This window comes from Mobula birostris, chromosome 6 (assembly GCF_030028105.1).
Source record: "Mobula birostris isolate sMobBir1 chromosome 6, sMobBir1.hap1, whole genome shotgun sequence".
In the NCBI taxonomy this organism is placed as follows: Eukaryota; Metazoa; Chordata; class Chondrichthyes; order Myliobatiformes; family Myliobatidae; genus Mobula; species Mobula birostris.
The window spans coordinates 155,952,469-155,977,257 of NC_092375.1; the positions used below are offsets into that span (position 1 = coordinate 155,952,469).

General features: G+C 40.5%; 1 protein-coding gene across 1 annotated transcript in view; it reads left to right on the top strand.

Moving 5' to 3' along the window:
- The window catches only part of hibch (3-hydroxyisobutyryl-CoA hydrolase), a 132,355-nt gene that overhangs the window by 93,444 nt on the left and 14,122 nt on the right, over positions 1-24,789 (top strand). The window contains exons 8-11 of the mRNA XM_072261686.1: positions 12,394-12,539; positions 19,043-19,129; positions 21,653-21,705; positions 24,117-24,198. Coding sequence (XP_072117787.1) covers positions 12,394-12,539; positions 19,043-19,129; positions 21,653-21,705; positions 24,117-24,198 — 368 coding nt within the window. The remainder of the gene's footprint in view (positions 1-12,393; positions 12,540-19,042; positions 19,130-21,652; positions 21,706-24,116; positions 24,199-24,789) is intronic.

The window sequence follows — 24,789 nt, forward strand, 5'->3', positions numbered from 1 at the left end:
GCAGACTGGGGAATATTCCGTCAGGCCTGGGGATTTATCTGTCCGAATGTATTTTAACAATTCCAACACCTCCTCTCCCTTAATATCAACATGCTCCAGAACATCAACCTCACTCGTATTGTCCTCACCATCATCAAGTTCCCTCTCATTGGTGAATACCGAAGAGAAGTATTCATTGAGGACCTCGCTCACTTCCACGGCAACCAGGCATATCTTCCCATCTTTATCTCTAATCGGTCCTCCCTTCACTCCTGTCATCCTTTTGTTCCTCACATAATTGAAGAATGCCTTGGGATTTTCCTTTACCTTACCTGCCAAGGCCTTCTCATGCCCTCTTCTTGCTCTTCTCAGCCCCTTTTTAAGCTTCTTCCTTGCTTCCCTATATTCCTCAATAGACCCATCTGATCCTTGCTTCCTAAACCTCATGTATGCTGCCTTCTTCCACCTGACTAGGTTTTCCACCTCACTTGTCACCCATGGTTCCTTCACTCTACAATTCTTTATCTTCCTCACCGGGACAAATTTCTCCCTAACATCCTGCAAGAGATCCCTAAACATCGACCACATGTCCATAGTACATTTCCCTGCAAAAACATCATCCCAATTCACACCTGCAAGTTCTAGCTTTATAGCCTCATAATTTGCCCTTCCCCAATTAAAAATGTTCCTGTCCTCTCTGATTCTATCCTTTTCCATGATAATGCTGAAGGCCAGGGAGCGGTGGTCACTGTCCCCAGATGCTGAGAGATCTGTGACCTGACCCGGTTCATTACCTAATACTAGATCTAGTATGGCATTCCCCCAGTCGGCCTGTCCGTGACAGGAATCCGTCCTGGACACACTTAACAAACACTGCCCCGTCTAAGCCACTGGAACTAATCAGGTGCCAACTAGTGCAGTGGTTTCACCACAACAATCTGGCACTCAACGTCAGTAAGACGAAAGAGCTGATTGTGGACTTCAGAATCAGGTTTATTATCACCGGCATGTGACGTGAAATTTGTTAACTTAGCACCAACAGTTCAATGTAATACATAATCTAGCAGAAAGAAAAAATAAATAGAATAAAACATAATAATAAACAAGTAAATCTATTATGTATATTGAATAAATTTAAAAATCGTGCATAAACAGAAATACTGTATATTTTTTTAAAAAGTGAGGTAGTGTCCACAGATTCAATGTCCATTTAGGAATCGGATGGCAGAGGGGAAGAAGCTGTTCCTGAATCGCTGAGTGTGTGCCTTCAGGCTTCTGTATCTCCTACCTGACAGTAACAGTGAGAAAAGGGCATGTCCTGGGTACTGGAGGTCCTTAATAATGGACTCTGCCTTTCTGAGACACCGCTCCCTGAAGATGTCCTGGGTACTTTGTAGGCTAGTGCCCAAGATAGAGCTGATTAGATTTACAGCCTTCTGCAGCATCTTTCAGTCCTACGCAGTAGTCCCTCCATACCAGACAGTGATGCAGCCTGTCAGAATGCTCTCCATTGTACAACTATAGAAGTTTCTGAGTGTATTTGTTGACATGCAAAATCTCTTCAAACTCCTAATAAAGTATAGCTGCTGTTTTGCCTTCTTTATAACTACATCGATATGCTGGGACCAGGTTAGATCCTCAGAGATCTTGATACCCAGGAACTTGAAGCTGCTCACTCTCTCCACTTCTGATCCCTCTATGAGGATTGGTATGTTTTCCTTTGTCTTACCCTTCCTGAAGTCCACAATCAACTCTTTTGTTTTACTGATGTTGAGTGTCAGGTTGTTGCTGCGGCACCACTCCACTAGTTGGCATATCTTACTCCTGTACGCCTCCTCGTCACCACCTGAGATTCTATCAACAATGGTTGTATTATCAGCAAATTTATGGATGGTATTTGAGCTATGCCTAGCCACACAGTCATGTGAATATAGAGAGTAGAACAGTGAGGTGCGCCAGTGTTGATCGTCAGCGAGGAGGATATGTTATCACCAATCTGCACAGATTGTGGTCTTCTGGTTAGGAAGTCAAGGATCCAATTGCAGAGGGAGGTACAGAGACCCAGGTTCTGCAACTTCTCAATCAGGATTGTGGGAATGATGGTATTAAATGCTGAGCTGTAGTCGATGAACAGCATCCTGACTTAGGTGTTTGTGTTGTGTAGTTGGTCTGAAGCCATGTGGAGAGCCATTGAGATTGCGTCTGCGGTTGACCTATTGTGGCGACAGGCAAATTGCAATGGATCCAGGTCCTTGCTGAGAGAGGAGTTCAGTCTAGTCATGACCAACCTCTCAAAGCATCTCATCACTGTCATTGTGAGTGCTACTGGGCAATAGTCATGAAGGCAGCCCACATTATTCTTCTTAGACACTGGTATAGTTGTTGCCTTTTTGAAGCAAGTGGGAACTTCTGCCCTTAGCAGTGAGAGGTTCCGGAAGGGTAAGACGAAGGAACACATGCCAATCCTCATAGAGGGATCAGAAGTGGAGAGAGTGAGCAGCTTCAAGTTCCTGGGTATCAAGATCTCTGGGGATCTAACCTGGTCCCAGCATATCGATGTAGTTATAAAGAAGGCAAAACAGCAGCTATACTTTATTAGGAGTTTGAAGAGATTTCGCATGTCAACAAATACACTCAAAAACTTCTATAGTTGTACAATGGAGAGCATTCACTGTCTGGGTATGGGGGGGAGGCTACTGCACAGGACCAAAAGAAACTGCAGAGGATTGTAAATTTAGTCAACTCCATCTTGGGTACTAGCCTACAAAATACCCAGGACATCTTCAAGGAACGATGTCGCAGAAAGGCAGAGTCCAATATTAAGGACCTCCAGCACCCAGGGCATGCTCTTTTCTCACTGTTGCCATCAGGTAGGAGATACAGAAGCCTGAAGGCACACACTCAGCGATTCAGGAATGGCTTCTTCCCCTCTGCCATCTGATTCCTAAATGGACATTGAATCCTTAAACACTACCTCACTTTTTTTTTAACATATATTGTTTTTGTTTTTTGCACGATTTTTAATCCATTCAATATATGTATACTGTAATTGATTTAGTTATTTATGTACTATTATTTTATTTTGTGTTTTTTCTATATTATGTATTGCATTGTACTGCTGCTGCTAAGTTAACGAATTTCATGCCATATGCTAGTGATAATAAACCAGATTCTGATTCTGAGAGTTCTTTCCTTAATCCTTGGTCACTCATCACCTAATATTTGATTCTTCTAAGGCATTACTTGAAGCTAATGCCAGCGTTCCACATTGGTACATAGATAGATACTTTATTGATCCCAAAGGAAATTAGAGTCACAGTAGCATTACAAGTGCACAGAAATACAAATATTAGAAGAGAAATAAGAAAGAATAAAAAGAAAGTTATCTCAAAGAGTTTAACAGGATGGGGTCATCTCTTCCCCGGCTATAAGTTGATTCATTATAGAGCCTAATGGCCGAGGGTAAGATTGACCTCATATAGTGCTCTTTGGAGAAGTGCATTTGTCATAGTCCATTACTAAAAGTGCTCCTCTGTTCAGCCAAGGTGGCATGCAGAGGGTGAGAAACATTGTCCAGAATTGCCAGGATTTTCCACAGGGTCCTTTGTTCTACCACAGCCTCCAGTGTGTCCAGTTTGACTCCTATAAAAGAGTGGGGTTTGGTGGTGGTGGTAAAGAATTGTGAGTGTTTTGAGCTCTGATGTAGAGTTTCAACTGAAAATATCAACAATTTCTTTCCCTTCTAACTCAATGCCTGGCTAACTGAGTTCCTCCAGCAGATTATTATTCTATATCCATCATCAATAGTCTCTTATGTCCCCATTTTTTAACTGTCCCTGTTGTAAATACAGAAAGAAAGAGGATAAAGAAGAAATAATAATTAGTAAGCAATAAATATAGTGAATGTGAAATAAAGAGCCCTTGAAAGTGAGTCCATAGGTTGTGGGAACAGTTCTGTGTTCTGTGAGTGAGGGGGAGTGAAGTTGACTGAAGTTATCCCCTCTGGATCAAGAGCCGGATCATTGAGATGTAATAACTGTTCCTGAACCTGGTGGTGTGTGTCTTGAGGCTCCTATACCACCTTCCTGATGGCAGCAGCAAGAAGAGAGCATGGCCTTTATGGTGGGGTCCTTGATGATGTATGCTGCTTTTCTGCCACAGCATTCTGTATAGATGGTGAGGAGGGCTTTACCTGTGATCTACTTTTCCTTTCAAGAGCATTAATGTTTCCATACCAGACTGTGATGCAGCCAAGCAATATACTCTCCACCACACGTTTATAGAAGTTTGTCAGAGTTTTAGATGACATGCCAAATCTTCACAAATTTCTAAGAAAGGTGAGGTGCTGCTGCGCTTTCTTCCTAATGGCTTCATAGTTTGCTTGAACTCCAACTGTAGTGGAAGAATGTTTTCTGGAGAAGAATGTGTAAAAGACCAAGAAATCTCCGTTAATTTATGTTTATATCTCTTTGAATGTAACTTAAAATACTGGGACAGCTTTGCCACCAGTCATAGATTTTGTGGGCAGGGCGTGTTCCTATGTGATGGATTCGTATCATGAAAGGCCCTGCTGTGGTGCAGCGCATTATGTGAAAAGCCTTCATCCAGAAATAGTAAAATGGGGAGAGAAGTGACTGCAGATGCCTGAATCTCGAGCAATAAAAAAAAAAATCCAAATCAGTGCTCAAGTCAGGATTGAAGCATTGGCAGCTTGATTGAGTTAATACCAGTGATGATGCATCTGAGCTTCCTTCTGCAGAATCCTTTCTGCAGCCAATTTGATTCAGTCCAAGGGATATCAAAAATAGCCAAGTACATTGGGCATAAAGGCTGCAACCACCCCTCATTTTGAAGTCGTCTTCTCTCCAACTTGGCAGGACTGTAGCCAATCTCTTCCAGAAAGGTTATGAGACTTGTATCTGTCCAACAGCCTGGAAAGTTGGCCATGTGCTATATCCTATCAACAAAAATCTGAACAGATTTAATCCAGCATATTGCTGTTTCCTTAATCTGCCATAAATCTATCACACAATAATTACTAGTAACCATTTTGTCTTCCTTCAGAGCGTCCTCAATTCAGCCTGTGTCCAGACGTGGACTGAAGAGCTGAATTCCAGAAGCAAAATACTACAGATCCTGGAATTCCAAAATGAAACACAAAACATAGGAAACGGTCATGTAAACAGAGAAACAAAGTTATGTTTCAGGTCAATAACCTTTCATTAAAACTCAGATTGCCGGTGCTATCCATCTCCATAAATGAATAATTATCTACCTTTGTTATCGTCCAGGATGCAGGTGTGCACTTCCTTGAGTTCTGTTGGCAAAATCAAAGTCAAGTTTGTCAGATGGAGAAGTATATGTATGCACAGGGCCAATGAAAAATTTATCTGCAGCAGTATCACAGCTTCATGGCATCATATATAAGCAGCATTCACAGTTTTTAAGAAAACACAATTAGAAGAAAAATGTCCATGTTAGCACAAAGTGTTCACGATACTGCTAAACTAGTGAGATTAGGGTTTTAAAGTTCAAAGTTAAATGTATTATCAGAGTATGTACATATCACCACATACAACCCTGGGATTCTTTTTCCTGTGGGCATACTTCACAGATAGATAGAAGAGTAACTGTAAATAGGATCAATGAACAACAAAGTGTGAAAATGCAAATATAAATAAATAGCAATAAATTATGAGTATGAAATAACAAGATGAAGAATCCTTAAAGTGAGATCATTGGTTGTGGGAACACCAGAAATAGAATGAGTGCAGTTTTGTTCAAGAGCCTGATGGTTGAGGGGTAGTAACTGTTATTAAATCTGGTGATGTGAGTCCTGAGGCACCTGTCCCTTCTACCTGATGGCAGCAACGAGAAAAGAGCATGGGCCTGGGTGGTGAGGATCTTTGATGATGGGTGCTGCTTTTCTACGGCAACATTTCATGTAGATGTGCTCAATAGTTGGAAGTGCTGTACACATGATGTACTGGCCTGAATTCACTACCTTTTGTAGGATTTTCCACTCGAAAGCATTGGTGTTCTCATACCATGCTGCAATGTAGCCAGTCAGCACATCTACAGAGTTTGCCAAGTTTTTTGATGACATGCCAAATCTCTGCAGACTCCTGAGGAAGTAGAGGCACTATTGTGCTTTCTTTGCAATTATATTTACATGATATGTCCAGGACATGCCAATCGGCTCAGGAATGGTTGAAGGGAAGTGGCTGTTTTTAGACCTGATGATCTGTACCTTCTGCCTGTGAGTAGCTGCAAAAAGAATGCATGGCCCAGACGGTGAGGATCTTGGGTGATGGATGTTGCCTTTTTAGATTAGATTAGATTAGATTATGAGGACATTCAGTCCTCGATTATTATCCTTTAGAAATGCATGCATTAAAAAATGATACAATGTTCCTCCAGAATGATATCACAGAAACACAGGACAGACCAAGACTAAAACTGACACAAACCACATAATTATAACATATAGTTACAACAGTGCAAAGCAATACCGTAATTTGGTAAGAGCAGACCATGGACACGGTAAAAAAGAGTTTCAAGTCCTGATAACCCCATCATCGTACGCAGACAGTAGAAGGGAGAAACTCTCCCTGCCATGAGCCTCCAGCGCTGCAAACTTGCCGATGCAGCACCCTGGAAGCACCCGACCACAGCAGACTCTGAGTCCATCCGAAAACTTCGAGCCTCCGACCAGCCCTCCAACACTGAGCACCATCTCTGCCGAGCGCTTCGACCCCACCCCGGCTACCGAGCAACAAGCAAAGCCGAGGATTCGGGGCCTTCTCCTCCGGAGATTCTGGATCACACAGTAGCAGCGGCAGCAAAATCGGCATTTCAGAAATTTCACCAGATGTTCCTCCGTGCTCTCACGTCTGCCTCCATCAAATGAGAATTGTGTACGGCATCCTACTTGACAAATAACAAATATTCATCACCGGAGTGGCCGCACGCTGTGTCATGCCGCCATCTTCTCCTCCTCCTTTTGAAGCACTTCCTGTGGATACCACCACTGGACGGGAGGGATGTCGCCATGATGTATTTTGGCAGAATCCATTTCTATCTGTAGCTTCAATTTACTGTGCATTGAATTGCTGTACTAGACCATGATGCTTTCTGTGGAAGTTTGTTAAGAGTGTTTGATGATAAGACAAACTTAGAAGGGTAACTTTGAAGGTATGAGACGTGAATTAGCTAAGATAGACTGGCAAATGACACTTAAAGGGTTGACGGTGGATATGCAATGGCAAGCATTTAAAGATCGCATGCATGAACTATAACAATTGTTCATCCCAGTGTGGCAAAAGAATAAATCAAGGAAGGTAGTGCACCCGTGGCTGACAAGGGAAATTAGGGATAGTATCAATTCCAAAGAAGAAGCATACAAATTAACCAGAAAAAGTGGCTCACCTGAGGACTGGGAGAAATTCAGAGTCCAGCAGAGGAGGACAAAGGGCTGAATTAGGAAGGGGAAAAAAGATTATGAGAGAAAACTGGCAGGGAACATAAAAACTGACTGTAAAAGCTTTTATAGATATGTGAAAAGAAAAAGATTGGTTAAGACAAATGTAGGTCCCCTCCAGACAGAAACAGGTGAATTGATTATGGGGAGCAAGGACATAGCAGACCAATTGAATAATTACTTTGGTTCTGTCTTCACTAAGGAGGACATAAATAATCTCCCGGAAATAGTAGAGGACAGAGGGTCCAGTGAGATGGAGGAACTGAGGGAAATACATGTTAGTAGGGAAGTGGTGTTAGGTAAATTGAAGGGATTAAAGGCAGATAAATCCCCAGGGCCAGATGGTCTGCATCCCAGAGTGCTTAAGGAAGTAGCCCAAGAAATAGTGGATGTATTCGTGATAATTTTTCAAAACTCTTTAGATTCTGGACTAGTTCCTGAGGATTAGAGGGTGGCTAATGTAACCCCACTTTTTGAAAAAGGAGGGAGAGAGAAACCGGGGAATTATAGACCGGTTAGCCTAACGTCGGTGGTGGGGAAAATGCTAGAGTCAGTTATCAAAGATGTGATAACAGCACATTTGGAAGGCGGTGAAATGATCGGACAAAGTCAGCATGGATTTGTGAAAGGAAAATCATGTCTGACGAATCTCATAGAATTTTTTGAGGATGTAACTAGTAGAGTGGATAGGGGAGAACCAGTGGATGTGGTATATTTGGATTTTCAAAAGGCTTTTGACAAGGTCCCACACAGGAGATTAGTGTTCAAACTTAAAACACACGATATTGGGAGTAAGGTATCGATGTGGATAGAGAATTGGTTGGCAGACAGGAGGCAAAGAGTGGGAATAAACGGAACCTTTTCAGAATGGCAGGCAGTGACTAGTGGGGTACCGCAAGGCTCAGTGCTGGGACCCCAGTTGTTTACAATATATATTAATGACTTAGATGAAGGAATTAAATGCAGCATCTCCAAGTTTGCGGATGACATGAAGCTAGGCGGCAGTGTTAGCTGTGAGGAGGATGCAGGGTGACTTGGATAGGTTAGGTGAGTGGGCAAATTCATGGCAGATGCAGTTTAATGTGGATAAATGTGAGGTTATCCACTTTGGTGGCAAAAACAGGAAAACAGATTAATATCTGAATGGTGGCCGATTAGGAACAGGGGAGGTGCAACGAGACCTGGGTGTCATTATACACCAGTCATTGAAAGTGGGCATGCAGGTACAGCAGGCGGTGAAAAAGGCGAATGGTATGCTGGCATTCATAGCAAGAGGATTTGAGTGCAGGAGCAGGGAGGTACTACTGCAGTTGTACAAGGCCTTGGTGAGACCACACCTGGAGTATTGTGTGCAGTTTTGGTCCCCTAATCTGAGGAAAGACATCCTTGCCATAGAGGGAGTACAAAGAAGGTTCACCAGATTGATTCCTGGGATGGCAGGACTTTCATATGATGAAAGACTGGATTGACTAGGTTTATACTCGTTGGAATTTAGAAGATTGAGGGGGGATCTTATTGAAACATATAAAATCCTAAAGGGATTGGACAGGTTAGATGCAGGAAGATTGATCCCTTTGTTGGGGAAGTCCAGAACGAGGGGTCACAGTTTGAGGATAAAGGGGAAGCCTTTTAGGACTGAGATGAGGAAAAACTTCTTCACACAGAGAGTGGTGAATCTGTGGAATTCTCTGCCACAGGAAACAGTTGAGGCCAGTTCATTGGCTATATTTAAGAGGGAGTTAGATATGGCCCTTGTGGCTAAAGGGATCATGGGGTACGGAAGGAAGGCTGGTACAGGGTTCTGAGTTGGATGGTCAGCCATGATCATAATAAATGGCGGTGCAGGCTCGAAGGGCCGAATGGCCTACTCCTGCACCTATTTTCTATGTTTCTATGTTTTTTTGTTTTCTTATCTTCCTAAGAAAGTAAAGTTACTGGCACTTTATGATTGTGTCTATACACTAGGCCCAAGATGCGTGATCTGATATGTCAACACCCAGGAATTTGCTGATTCCACACCAATCCCCCTCAGTCAAGCAATTCAAGTCATTTGCCTTAGAAAAATTGTTAGTTGCCACTGATGTTCTGAGCTGCTTGAAAAACAACTTGCATTTGTGGATTGTCTTTAATGTAGGGAGGAACTCCAGAGTGTAATAGCAGAGGTATTGAAGCAAGGAAAGAAATATTAGGAAGAGGATCATTCAGCTCAGCAAGAAGGCAGGATCTGGGATTCTTGTCTGTCTTTGTCAAAGAGTTGGATTTTGAGGACCATCTATAAATATGTGATGGAGATGGTGGGAATTTCAGGCTTTGCTGCTCAGGGAGCTGCAAGAAAAAGTGGGGTAGAGAGGGGCAGAAGAGGCCACATTCAAGGGAACAGAGACTTCAGGAAAGTCGCTTCGCAGGTTGGACGGTAAAAGAGATGAGGAGATGCGAAGTCAAGAAGGAATTTAAACATGAGTATTGTAACTTTCATTTAAAGCATGAGACTAAGAGCTAATACACATTATGTATGAAGCATGGTAGGGCACTGACACCGCCAGAGTTGAGGGTGAACGGAAGGTGGAAATTGGGATGTCAGTGAGGGGAGCATTACACTTGTTAATTTTGGAGGCAACTGGTGTATGTGCAGTTCCATCGAGAATGGGCTGAGATGAGGGCAGAGGAATGTAATGTTATGGAAATGGAAGTAAATGGTCTCTGTGAAGCATTGGTTGAGGATGCTGAGGTTGTGGGAAATGTGAATTAGTCTTAAGCAGTGACTGAGGATAGAGATGAACTTACCAATGAGTAATAGAACAATGATGCAGTGATCGCGAATCTGAATGCCAGCATTGGCTGGGATCAAAAGAGTGCAGAAACAGAGACTAGGAACATCAGTGTGCACATGTGAGCCAGCCTCAATCTCTAGCTGAGCAAGAGAAGGGTGCTGGACATCCTTGCATCTCTCTCAAATCATTGGTGCAGGAGCAGAAAGAGATCCTTCTGCTGGAGTACTCTAACTGGTATCAGTCTACCAAAGGAGGTTTGTCATGCTGTGCTGGAAATTGGAGAGGAGATATTGGAAGAGGCTGGCATGATTAGTTGTTCCACAAAGTTCAAAGATATACGTCACCATATACAGCCCTGACATTCATTTTGTTGCAGGCATTCACAGTAAATACAAGAAACACAATGGAATCAAGGAAAGAGCACCTCCAACAGGATGGTCAAACAATCAGTGTGCAAAAGACAACAAACTGCAAATACAAAAAGAAAAAAAATCATCATTATAATAAATAAGCAATAAATATTGAGAACATGAGATGAAGGGTCCTTGAAAGTAAGCGCATAGGTTGTAGGAACAGATTAGTGCTGGGTTGAGTGAAGTTATCCCCTCTGGTTCAAGAGTCTGAAGGGGTAATGACTGTTCCTGAACCTGGTGGTGTGAGTCCTGAGGTTCCTGTACCACCTTCCTGATGCAGCAGGGAGAAGAAAGCATGGCCTGAATGGTGGGGTCCTTGATGGATGCTGCTTTCCTGCGACAGTGCTACATGTAGGTGTGCTCAATGGTGGGGAGGGCTTTACTGATAATAGACTGGGCCGTATCTACTTTTTTTGTAGGCTTTTCTGTTCAAGGCTATTGGTGTTTCCATACCAGGTCATGATGCAACCAGTCAATATATTTTCCACCATACATCTATAGAAGTTTGTCAATATTTTGGATGACATGCCATATCTTTGCAAACTTTTAAGAAAATAGGCGTTTCTGTGCTTTCTTTGAAATGATACCTACCTGCTGGATGCAGGACCTATCCTCTGAAATGATAACACCAAGGAATTTGAAGTTGCTGACCCTCTCCGCCTCTGGTCCCCCAATAATAACGGGCTCATGGACCTCCTGTTTCCTCATGAAGTCAATAATCAGCTCCTGATCTCGCTGACATTGAGTGAGAGGTTGTTGTTGTGGCATCGCTCAGCTAGATTTTCAGTCTCCCTCCATAAGCTTATTTTTCACCAACTTTGATTTGGCCAATGACAGTGGTGTTATCATCAAATTTAAATGTGGTATTGGAGCTTGCTTAGCCTCATAGTCTTAAGTATAAAGTGAGTATTGATTCTTGTTACAGTTATTATTCTACAGAATTATTGAGTATGTACCCAAGAAAATAAATCTCAGGGTTGTATATGGTGGCATATACATACTTTGATAATAAAATATACTTTGAATTTTGAGTAGAGACAGGGGGCTAAGCACACAGCCTTGTGGCTTACCTGTGCTGATGGAGATTGTGGAGGAGATGTTGTTGCCACCCCGAACTGACTGGGTTTTGCAAGTGAGGAAATCAAGGATCCAGTTGCACAAGGAGGCATTGAAGCTAATGTCCTGAAGCTCATTGATTAGTTTTGAGGGGATGATAGTATTGAATGCCGAGCTGTAGTCAGTGAAGAGCACCCTAATATTTGCACCTTCACGGTCCAGATGTATGCATCTTCACTCTACGGATGTTCCAGGGTTGAGTGAAGAGCCTATTGCTGCAGTAGACAAATTGGAATGGGTGCAAGTTGCTTCTCAGGCAGGAGTTGATATGTTTATATGTATTTATATAATAAGAAAGATTAATTGACCACAGTGACAGTCTTAAGCACTATATCATTTGGTCTTTACTGGTGAGACAAGCTTAGAATTGTTACGGAACAACTGAGAAGGATCAAAAGTTAGATTCATGGAATGAAAGGAGGTGGCTGGAAGACAAGACACAGGCAGAAGGTGTAAACAATTGTGTGGAATTAAATGACAAAAGCAACAATTGAAAAGCTGAGTTCTTTTGAAATCAAATGATTGTAATTTGACATGTATTGCAGTTAAATAAATATCAGAACATTAAAAGTATTTTTTCTTTAAGTGATTGCCTGGTTGACTGCAAGTTGAACTCGAATGTGTTTGTATACAGGTCTGTTCCCAGATGTAGGAGGAGGTTACTTCTTGCCAAGACTGGAAGGGAAACTTGGCCTGTTCCTTGCCTTAACAGGATTTAGAATGAAAGGAAGAGATGTACATAAAGCTGGAATTGCTACTCATTTTATAAAGTCTGAGGAGGTAAGTTTATTTCTTTGTAAAATCTACTAAGTAAAATTTAGAATCAAAGCTGGGAACAATTACATGAGAATATAATCAATGTGACTGCCTTATTTACTTTTAGAAACTAAGGTGGTTACGACTACAAGTATCAGATTTGGCAATCCAAACACCCTACTGACATGTCAGCAAAACCAAGCTGACATGATTTCATGTTGTTCAAAAGTGGTGCTATGTTGCTCAACACACTGCATTTAATGGAATATACCATATCAATTATTTTTGTTTTTGAAACTTTGGTTTAATCAATATAATTTTTATCATATTTGCAAACCCAATGCAAATACCCAGGAATTTCAAAAGTAGTGGGATAGAGCTCTTCCTTGAGGATAGAACAATAAATCTTAGGATCCTTGGTTATGTTGGCTGGAAAATGGTTGAGGATTCCATTAGTAAAACACACAAGTGTAATAATTTTGAGTGTCTTGGGTGATTTTTGTTTTAATTCATTTTAACTGAGTGATGGTCTAAAAGACCCTGACAATATCTTATAATTAATAAAGCAACTTTTGCCTATGGCAGCCAGTGAAGTTCTTTTTTTAAATTGGAATCATTAGTGAGTTGCAAAATTCAGCAGCCAATTTGTGTTCAGCAGGATGTCTTCAACAGACATTGACAATGTTCAGATTAATTGACTTCAGGTTTGGATTGAGACATAAATTTTGCTCAACATGCTGAAGAGAAATTCCATACTCCCAGTTGAAATAATAACACAGTACCTTTTCTATCCACTTGATAATGGCTCAGCTGAATGACATATCCAATAGATATTGCCTATAGTACAGCACACTCTTTATTAGGGATATCTATAAGGCAATTTGTTCTATATATACTCATTGTTAGACTTATAACTCAAATCCACTTTACTAACTCTCGTGCAGTTTGATATGACCAGACACTGAATACCATTGATTGTGACCACTGCTGATTTTTAACATATGTGCCACTTTCCTACACTAATCCCCTATCGCTTGATTTTGATATCTAAAAATCCAATGATCTCCACCCTGAATGTCCTTGGCAAACAAGCCTTCGTTGTCCTCTTGGATGGTAAATTCCAAAGGTTCTCTATCTTGAAGATGAAGAAATTTCTTGTCTTCTTGACTGGAATGCTTTGACCATTTACTTTGAGATTCTGGCCCTGGTTCTAGAAACCCTAGCCAAGGGAAACATTATCCCTGCTTCAAACCCGGTAAGCCCGATAAGAATTTTGTGTTTCAAGAGATCATCTCTCGTTGTTTAAACTCAAGAGCGGAGACCAAACTTGTAATCTCTTCTCCTATGATGAACGTGCTGTCCCAAAAATCAATCCAGTGAATGTGATCATCCACTTTGCTTCTCACTGGTACAACAACCTTTGAGTAGTGTGACCAGATCCATTTCCAATATTTCACGTCTGGTCTCACCCAGCCCCTTTCTAAGTGGAGCAAAACATCTCTTGTACTTAAAATGGTAAACTCTTATTTTTTCAGTATTGTACTCCATCTTGCATGTTCGCATCTCCTTGAAGCTTTTTTCTTTCTTCCTCAGCTCTGTCACAGGTGAACATCAAGGAACTGGCTGCTTATTGACTCTGTCAGCTAGGATGTGGCCTGTCAAGAAAATAATCTAATTCAGGGGAAGAAAAAATTAATATTCAAAGGCAACTTTTCTGATCATGGGTAGAAAATTCTCCAAGTTAATGATTAGAGATGTCAAGCATTATTTTAACATGTAGTATGTTAGAAACACTATTTTTGTGCTGCACAAAGGAATTCAATGTAAAATTCAACTGCCAAGTACAATAGGACCTTTAACTCAGAGCTTGCACGCTTCCAGATTTTAATGCAGGTCCATTATGCATTGCGGACTGATTTGTGATATCATACATTTTGACTTCTCTTATGCAAGGTTCTTCAGTAACGCAGGGTTGACTTGGAGAGCTATGGTCTGCTTTTGCATTCATTAAAGGGCACTGAACTTCCTAGGTCCTTGGCCAGAGAGTCTGTGGCAACAGTCTTCAATCAAGCAGATCAAGTTTTTATAATGTTCCTTCTGCCCCACTACCCTTCTTGCTGGCAATGTTGGTCTGTCCCCTAGTGATGTCTCCGATGGTCCTCTCTTCCATTGTGTTTTAGACCTGACCAGGTATCTGATTCCTGATGTCTCTTTTCTAAATGACCTACAGGTCCAACGCTTCCTTTGATTGCCTCCACAGGCACTCACAAATACCCCACCTCCATAAGATGCACCCAAAACACATGCACCTACCTCCCTAACCACAACCAGTTATAAAAGAGTCTTGACCCATAGAGTATTAGTCGTATAGCACAGAAGTGGGCCCTTCAGCAATGCTAATATTTTTGGCCGTCTGCCCAAATCCCATTTACCTGCATTAGGTCCATATCCTTCTATGCTTCTTTTTCAGGATCTTAAACATTGTGAATGTATCTGACTCCACCACTTCTTCCAGATATTTCCTACTCTTTGTTTAGTGGGTGGGTGAGGTTTGGGGTTTGGAGGCAAAGTTCCCTCAGGTCTTTAAAGCATCTCCCTCATACTTGAAGCCCAGGCAGTATTGTTATTGATACCTCTACCAGAGAGAAAAGATTCTGACTTCTACTTGGTGTCTCTAATAATTTTATATACAGTGGATTCTGGTCAATTGGTACACATCGGAACCAGTACATTTTGGCCCAATTAAGTGGCTGTTCCAATTAACCAAAGTTTCATGAAAATAGATTAAAAGGTATAAAAAAATACTGCTTAGCTGAGTAACCAATTATGTATTTAAAAGAAGTACAAAACAAGTTAGAACACTACCAGTGCTACCATAATACTACTAAACTGTATTAGTTTCTAATTGTTACTGATGGAGGAATTCGTCCAGTGTACACTACCATGGGAGCGGTAGCTCCTCTGGTAAAGGGGCTTGTGTACATTCAGGGGCAGCTCACTCACCTTTGGTCCCCCACCAGACATTCAGCTCTCAACTGTGGCTCCAAGTAGCTGTTTGCATACAACCACATCCTGGTACGCCGATTCGACAGGCAGGCTAAACCAGCCGAGTGTATCCGGTGAAATAGGGAAATGCCTATCCTCGGATGTGAAGTCAGCTCTGGCGGACTGTGGGGATGAGATCAATAGGGAGATCTAACGGTCATCCACTGCAACCAAGGAAGACCTCAGTTTGTGACGACTACTCGTACCACTGGTCCTGGACTTTCGAAGTCAAGAGAGTGAAACTCTCCCAGTATAGTGGCTTTTTCACTTTAAAAACTCTCCCACACAAGTTCCACTGTCATCGTCAGATACGATGGAAAACCAACATGCTACCATATTCTTTGGATTGAGTGTAAATAAAAATTAGCGAAGATGCCTGGTGCAGATAATGGACTGCCTTCATACAATGCTTTTGACAATTGCACCCCACAAATCTTCATTTTCATTGCAACTTCCAAGATAATTGTTGATACCTTCAAATTCTTCATAGTTCATAAATTGTTGAACTAGTGAAATCATTTCACTCAGTCATTTCTGGCATCTGCAAGCCTGAATGAGTGAAAGAGCGGTGAGCAAACCTACTCTAGATTGTCCTTCTGCTCACTTCTCACCACTATTAGTGATGAAATCACTGCTTTTTGAACATAAACACATGCAGCAGACGCTATTTAAAAACTGCTTTCTCCAATCACAGTGTAGTGTCCATCAGCCACACAAGTTCATTAGACTGGCGCTAGTTAGAAACTGTTTGGCAGCAGTCTGCTGTCCCAATTAAGTGACATAATATCCCACATAAACAATGGGAATCCTGGCTATTTTCTCAATTATTTTCTGTTCTTTCAGAATTGTCCAAAATAAGTGGCTGCTCCAATTAAACGATGGACCAATTAACCAGAATTAACTATAGGTCTATCTGGTCACTCTTCAACCTCCTTTGCATCAGGAAAGATGGCCTTAGCCTTACCAATCACTCCTCATAACTTAAGTCCCACAATTTAGGTAACTTCATGGTGAATCTCTTCTGCATTCTCTCAAGTGCAACTACATCCTTCCTATAGTGTAGTGACCAGAACTGCATATGACACAGAAAATACTGGAGGAACTCAACAGGCCAGGCAGCATCTATTGTAAACAGTCAATGTTTTGGGCCAAGACCCTTCATCAGGACTGGAAAGGAAGGGGGAAGCCAGAGTAAGAAGGTGGGGGAAAGGTGAGGAAGAAGTACAACGTGGCAGGTAATAGTCGAAACCGGGAGAGGAGGAGGGGTGAAATAAATTGGGAAGTTAGTTGGTGAAAGAGATAAAGCGCTGGAGAAAGGGGAATCTAAAAGGAGAGGGCAGAGGACCATGGAAGAAGGGGAAGGGAGAAGAGCACCAGAGGGGTGTGATGGGCAAGTAGGGAGATTAAGGTAAGAGAGTGAAATTGCAAGGTAATATTCCAACTTTGAAGAAAGCTTATGGCATACTGGCCTTCATAAGAAAGGGAATTGAGTATAGGAGCAAAGAGGTCCTTCTGCAGTTGTACAGGGCCCTGGTGAGACCACACCTGGAATATTGTGTACAGCTTTAGTCTCCAAATTTGAGGAAGGACATTCTAGCTATTGAGGGAGTGCAGCGTAGGTTCACGAGATTAATTCCCAGGATGGCGAGACTGTCATATGTTGAAAGATTGGAGCAACTGGGGTTGTATACACTGGAATTTAGAAGGATGAGAGGGGATCTGATTGAAACATATAAGATTATTAAGGGATTGGACATGATAGAGGCAGGAAACATGTTCCCGATGTTGGGGGAGTCCTGAACCAGAGGCCACAGTTTAAGAATAAGTGGTAGACAATTTAGAACAGAGTTGAGGAAGAACTTTTTCACACAGAGGGTTGTGGTTCTGTGGAATGCTCTGCCTCAGAAGGCAGTGGAGGCCAATTCTCTGGATTCTTTCAAGAAAGAGTTAGATAGAGCTCAAAGATAGCGGAGTGAAGGGGTATGGGGAGAAGGCAGGAAAAGGGTACTGATTGTGGAGGATCAGCCAGGATCACAGTGAGTGGTGGTGCTGGCTCGAAGGACTGAATGGCCTACTCCTGCACCTATTGTCTATTGTCTATTTTTTATTCTGTGAGCCTACCTATGAAGGAAAGTATACTTATGCCTTCCTCAACATCCTATCAAGCTTGAAAGTGGATCTGCAGACTTCAATCCCATCTCCTGCTGTTCATCAATATCCCTTAGTGCTTTGCTATTTGCTGTGTATGTCATACCCCAATGTGACTTACCAAAATCCTTCACCTCGTGCTTCTTGGAATTAAATTCACTGGCCAATATTTTATCCACCTTTTCATCTACTGGATAACCCGCTTCAGACAATCTTCCTTGCTATCCACAACAACCTTTCTTGCTATCATGTGCAGACTAACCAACAATAACTCTACATTCACATCCATATATCACAGACACCACTTGTCTCTGTCTCCTATCACTAAGTCAGTTTTGGATCCAATTAGCCAGCTCGCTTTGGATCCCATGTATCTTAATACTCTGGGCCAACCTATCATGTGGGACCTTGTCAAATAATTTACTAAAGTCCATATAAACAATATCTATCATCCTGCTCTCATCAAACCTCTTAGTTATTTCCTCAAAAAAAACAACTCAATTAAACTAAAATTAATGCTTAAGTTTTCAAAAACTATCTATTATACATGACCCGTTGAAATTCATGACTCCACAAATATTGGCATTTGTCCCTCGTGGTTTAATATTGCTTTTCAAGGAATGCAGAATTTCTAGACTAGTACAGTATGTTTTATGTTATTGAATTACAAGGCAATGTGCAGTATATTTTTCCATTAGATCTCTCTGCAGGATTTATCGAATAGCCCAATGCAATACTTGAACTGCTAAAATGCTGTGTTAGAAATACAGACATTTGCCAGGTCATTTCCAATACTTCATCAGATTTCTCGGAATCCACCTCATGAGAAGTTGTACATTAGAAATGCATGGGATTTTAAAAAAAAGCTCTTAGATACATTTTGTACTGCTAAATCAGAAATTTTTACCAGATTTATAAAGTGGAGCACTTTTCCTGAATATTTAAAAACCTAATTTTTCATTTTATCCTGGCAGATAATGGTCAATGTCTGAACCATAACAGCAATTTAAGAGACAAATGTATTGTTAAACAACTATCTGGTTTGGTTTAATACATTATGAACATATGACATTAACACATTCTATCATTCCTTTTCTAAATCAATAAATGGTCAGAACTGATCAAATTTCTTATTGAATTTTTACACTCATGCTTAAGAAGTATTAACTGATTCTTCAGCAAAATAAGGCCATAGTAGGTTATATAATTTAAACTATATTTTGAAGTTCAAGTGAAATTTATTATTTAATCTTTCAATATTGTACAAATGAGCAATTATCTGAAATATATCTTCATTTATTTCATAACGGTGTTGGTGTTTAATTTCGTTTAAGATTCCAGCTTTGGAGAAAGATTTGGTATCTCTAAGGTCTCCTTCAAAAGAGGATGTTGCAGATCTGTTAAATTCACATCATTTCAAGGTACAGTGATCTACGTATATGTCATGAATTAGCCTCACTACAGTTGAGATCAAACTTGTTGCTTCCATGCTGTTAAATTACATGTTTAAACATAAAATATAAAACAGTACATTACATTACAGGCCCTTCAGTCCATGATGTTGTGTCGACCTTTTAACCTACTCTAAGATTGACCTAATCTTTCCCTCTCACATAGCCTTCACTTTTCCTTCCACATGCTTACCTAAGAGTCTTCTAAATGTCCCATGTACCTACCTCCATCACCACTCCTACAAGCCCATTCCACATACCCACCACCCTCTGTGTAGAAGACCTACCTTGGACTAACCCTGATACTTTCCTCTAATCACCTTAAAATTATGCCCCCTGATAATAGTCCTAGGACATAGTCTAAGGCTGACAACTCTATTTACATCTTTATCATCTTGTACAGCTCTATCAAGTCACCCCTCATTCTCCTGTAGTTCAGAAAGAATAGCCTTGGCCTGTTTAACCTATGCCCATAAGACATGCTCTCTAATCTAGGCAGCATTCTGGTAAATCTGCTCTGCACCCTCTCTTCCACATCCTCCTTATAATGAGGCAACCAGAACTGAATATAATACCCTGAATGTGATCTAACCAGAATTCTGTAGAACTGCAACATTACATCATGGTTCTTGAGCTCAATCCCTCAATGAATGAAAGCCAACACACCATACGTCTTTTTAACCACCCTGTCAACTTGCATAGCAGGTTTAAGAGACCTGTGGTTGTGGAGCCCATGATCTGTTCCACTCACTGCTAAGAATCCAGCCATTAATCCTTTATTCTGACTTCAGAATTGACCATGCAAAGGTGATAAACTCCACACTTTTCTGAATTGAACTCCATCTGCCACTTCTGAGTCCAGCTCTGCATCCTATCAATGCCGTTATAACCTACAACAACCTTCTACACTATCCACAAAACCACCTACCTTCATGACATCTGCAGACTTATTAACCTACCCTTCCACTTTCCTCATCCAAATTCATTTATAAAAATCACAAAGAGCAGGAATCCCAGAACAGATCCATGAGGAACACCACTGGTCACTGAACTCCAGGCAGAATATGCTCCATCTACTACCACCTTGTGTGGGCAAGCTAATTGTGAAATCATGCCTCCTGACTTTCTGAATGAGTCTACTGTGGGGATCCTTGTCAGTCACTTACTATAATCATATACACCACATCCACTAGAAACATAGAAAATCTACAGCATAGTACAGGCCCTTTGGCCCACAGTGTTGTGCTGAACATGTACTTACTTCAAAAATTACCTAAGGTTACCCATAGTCCTCTGTTTTTCTAAGCTCTATGTACCTATCCAGGAGTCTCTTAAAAGACCCTATCGTATCCGCCTTCACCACCGTCGCTGGCACCCCATTCCACACACTCACCGTGTAAAAAAAAAACTTAACCCTGACCTCTTCTATGCCTAATTCCAAGCACCTTAAAACTGTGCCCTCTTGTGCTAGCCATTTCAGCCCTGGGAAAAAGCCTCTGACTATCCACACAATCAATACCTCTCATCATCTTATACACCTCTATCAGGTCACCGCTCTAAGGAGAAAAGTCCGAGTTCACGCAACCTATTCTCATAAGGCATGCTCCCCAATCCAGGCAACATCCTTGTAAATCTCCTCTGTACCCTTTCTATAGGTTTCACATCCTTCCTGTAGTTAGGTGACCAGAACTGAGCACAGTACTCCAAGTGGGGCCTGACCAGGGTCCTATATAGCTGTAACATTACCTCTCGGCTCTTAAACTCAATCCCACGGTTGATGAAGGCCAATACACCGTATGCCTTCTTAACCACAGAGTCAACCTGCGCAGCAGCTTTGAGTGTCCTATGGACTCGGACCCCAAGATCCCTCTTATCCTGCACACTGCCAAGAGTCTTACCGTTAATACTATATTCTGCCTTCATATTTGACCTATCTCTATCAATTTGTTTTGTCACTTCCTCAAAGAATTCAACCTGGATTATATCCCGTCTAGCCCCAGTACGCATCTATCTTAATATTGTTCAAACATTCCAGCAAATCCTCTTTTTTAATGTCGACATGTTCTAGCATATCAGCCTGTTTAACACTGTCCCCACAATTTTCAAGGTCTCTCCCCCAGTGAATACTAAAGCAAAATATTCATTAAGGACCTCCCCTACCTCCTTTCACCCTACCATCCTTTACTAGATTCAATGAGACAATCTTCCAGAACCCCATGCAAGTGATGTGGTATGTCTAAAGTAAATTAGGAAAAAAATATTGCCAGTATATGTAAGTATTATGTTTAAAATAAATAGTTGGTGGTATGCTATTTTCTTTTTCATAGAAAACTGCAGATTCCAAGCAGTACTGCAAATAGCAATATTTGTGATATTATTGTAAATTGATCTTCTGATACTTCAAACTTAAATGAACAATCAACTTAAAACAGTTGTGTAGACATGGAAAGATGAATAAGCGGAGATGTTTATTTTCCCTTTTTCTTCTAACAGTGCAAAGCTGATGATAAATTTACCCTAGCGGATCACATGGACAAGATTAATAGGTACTGTACTATCTGGGATGGAGCATTAGTATCGACAAAGGAAAATATCCTAGTTGGCACATATTATTCACATTGCTCCAACAATTCAACAAGCCTGTTAACTGTAAATTCAGTTTCTGCATATTAAGCATTTAATGCATGAGCAATTTAGTGACAATAATCATTTTATATATGTACATTCAATGCTTTATGCAAGCACTGCTTTCCTAATAAATGTTAGCCCTGAAAACATAAGAGACTGCAAATGTGGAATTTGGAGTTAAAAACAAAATTATAGAGGAACTCAGCAGATCAGGCAGCATCTGTGGAAAGTAATGGACAGTCGACATTCCAGGTCAAGATCCTTTCTTCTGTCCGTCATCTGAATGTTAATATTAAATACTGACAGATGGATTTTACATGTGGGTGCTCAGATCAATAATTTAAGAGTTATAGATTTTAAAATTACATTACTGAGTTAGTGATAAATTGAGTTTATCCTTTCCATGTTTGTCAGTTCTTAGTACATACACCCTCTCCATCCCCTAGCAAATGGTTTGATTCTCGGTGCAGTGAAGCAATGTAGACGCTCCCAAGCCCAATATTAATGCTGCGAAAAACATCTTTATACCTATATAAAGATACCTTTTATACCTTTATCTAAGCTTTTGTGCTGAGGAGATAGGAATTGTCTTTCATCCCAACTGCCATGTCCAAAAGTGTAAAAGCTTAGATGAGAGATGATGGTACATTCTGTTAAAATGGCCTGAATTAGAGCTCAAATGATTGACATATTGGAAGATTTCTATAGGCTGATTAAGATGCCGTGAATTGTTAGCATGAGATATCTAGAAAATTCTGGGTTTATTTCTTGATTTTTGCTGAATTAGCTGATTGTGATTAGAATAGCATGGATCATTAGTCCTAATTTGGGAGTAAAAAAACAATCATGTTTCTTTAAGAATTGGGTTGTGATATTTTTTTAAAAAGTAATCAAAAGTAAGAACTAAATTCTCAATTCACAATGGAATATAGTGTATTGTGGTAATTAAGCTATCAGTTAACCGGGGCAGCCATTTATTTGGGACAACTCTTAAAGAACAATAACTAATTGAGAAAATAGCTAGGATTTCCTATGTTTTTCTAGGACATTATGCTGCTTAATTGGGGCAGGAGACTGTTGCTGAACTTTCTAACTAGCTTCAGAAGTCTGCACTTGCATGGCTGTTAGACACTACATCGTGCTTAGAGCAAACAGTTTTTAAATAGTGTCAGTTGTGCGTGTTTATGTTCAAAAAGCAGTGATTTTTGTCATTGACATTTGGTGAGAAATAATCAGTAAGGTAATTCAGAACTGGTTGCTCACCATGGTTTCAAACATTCAGACTTGGAGATGCCAGAAACAGCTGGGAGTGAAAATGAAATGATTTCACTACTTCAACAAGATAGGAACTATGAAGAATTTGGAGGTATCAACAATCATCTTGATTGTTACAATGAAAATGAAGATTTAGAGAATGCAATCAACTAAAGCATTGTATGAAGGCAGTCCGTTATCTGCACTAGGTGCCTGCGTTGATCTTGTTCATTTACAGTCAATCAAAAGAATATAGCAGATGAATTCCTCAGTTGATTACTGTTAGGTGCTATTACACAGTTATATAGTGCTGTAGAGGTATTGGTCATGTTCTAATTTATTATATATTTAAAATGAAATACAGAATGTGTTACTCAGTTAAACGATAGTTTGTCTTTTTTATACCTTACTAACAATTTCCAAGAAACTTCAGCTAATACGGGCAGCTGCTTAACCTGGCCAAAACGTACTCATCTCGCTGTCTCCCAGTTAACTGGAATTCACGGTACTTAGTGCAGTTTGACTGTGGATCAAATTTAAACATTATTAAAAGTATCTGTAATTTCAATGATCTGCAACATACTAGACTTGTATTAAAAAAATCATGAGCAAACATGGGTTAATTTTCAAACAGCACACACCATTCTGACTTCCAAACCCTTATGGTCTGAACTTCAGCAAGCAGAGTCTAAGTATAGTTATTTAATTTCTGAGTATGTTGAGAGAATAGCATGTTTAAATTCCTTGCATTTACCATCAGAAAACCTATTCTTTCTGCTGTAATAAAGTACTCATCTGGAGACTTTATTTTCAGATTTTTTTGATTTTGTTTTGCTTTATGTTAACTACTCATGCATGCTAGTATTGTTTTTGAAATTTTCTATGACCTTAGTGTAGAGATTTTGACACTACAGGGTGATTCACGGATTCACAGCTGGCAAGGTTACAAGTTGGCAAAGTTCCCAAGATTATTTGTAGTGATAAAATAATTGGCCACGTAGCATGTCTACTCAGTACTAATAAATCATTTACCTTTTTTTCAATGGTTTGTGAGTGTATGCATTCTGTTTTACAGGCTGTTTAAAACCAACAGTGTGGAAGAAATAATGGAAAATCTGATACAAGATGGAAGTCCATTTGCACTTCAACACTTGAAGGTAGAGTACATTAGATAAGTAAAAGGCTGAACTTGAGAGATGTTACACTTAGCAAAAGCCAGAGGAGTCTTACAGATCCTTCTGTAATTTAAAATTTGCACTGATCCATAATGCATTCATTTAGAGATTTTGCTGGATAAAAATCATTGGGTCATAACTGTAACACAAATATAACCATATACCTTTCAATATTTGCTTCAATGTCTATTTCAAAATTAAAAGATTGAAAGAATTGTTGGCCAACTGCGCCATCAATTTCTCTCTGTCTGTGCAAACTGATCTCCTTCATACTGAAATATGTGTCCATCTTTCTCAGGCTTAATGCATATTTTCCATTTACAATTCTAGACAGTTGGCATGAGTTCAGTCACTGGATGGCCTCGTTGCTAAGCCAGATCCTATTAGAGTTACAATCAGCTGCAGGAGCTCTCTGGAGCTGCATGAGGGTTTCAGCCTGAAACGTCAACAGTTATTTCCCCTTTTCCTCCCTGACCATAGGTGTTGTTCGACCTGCTAAATTCCTCCAGCAGATAGTTTGTTGCCCCACGTTCCAGCATCTGCAGCTTCTTGTGTCTTCTATTAAAGATAGTT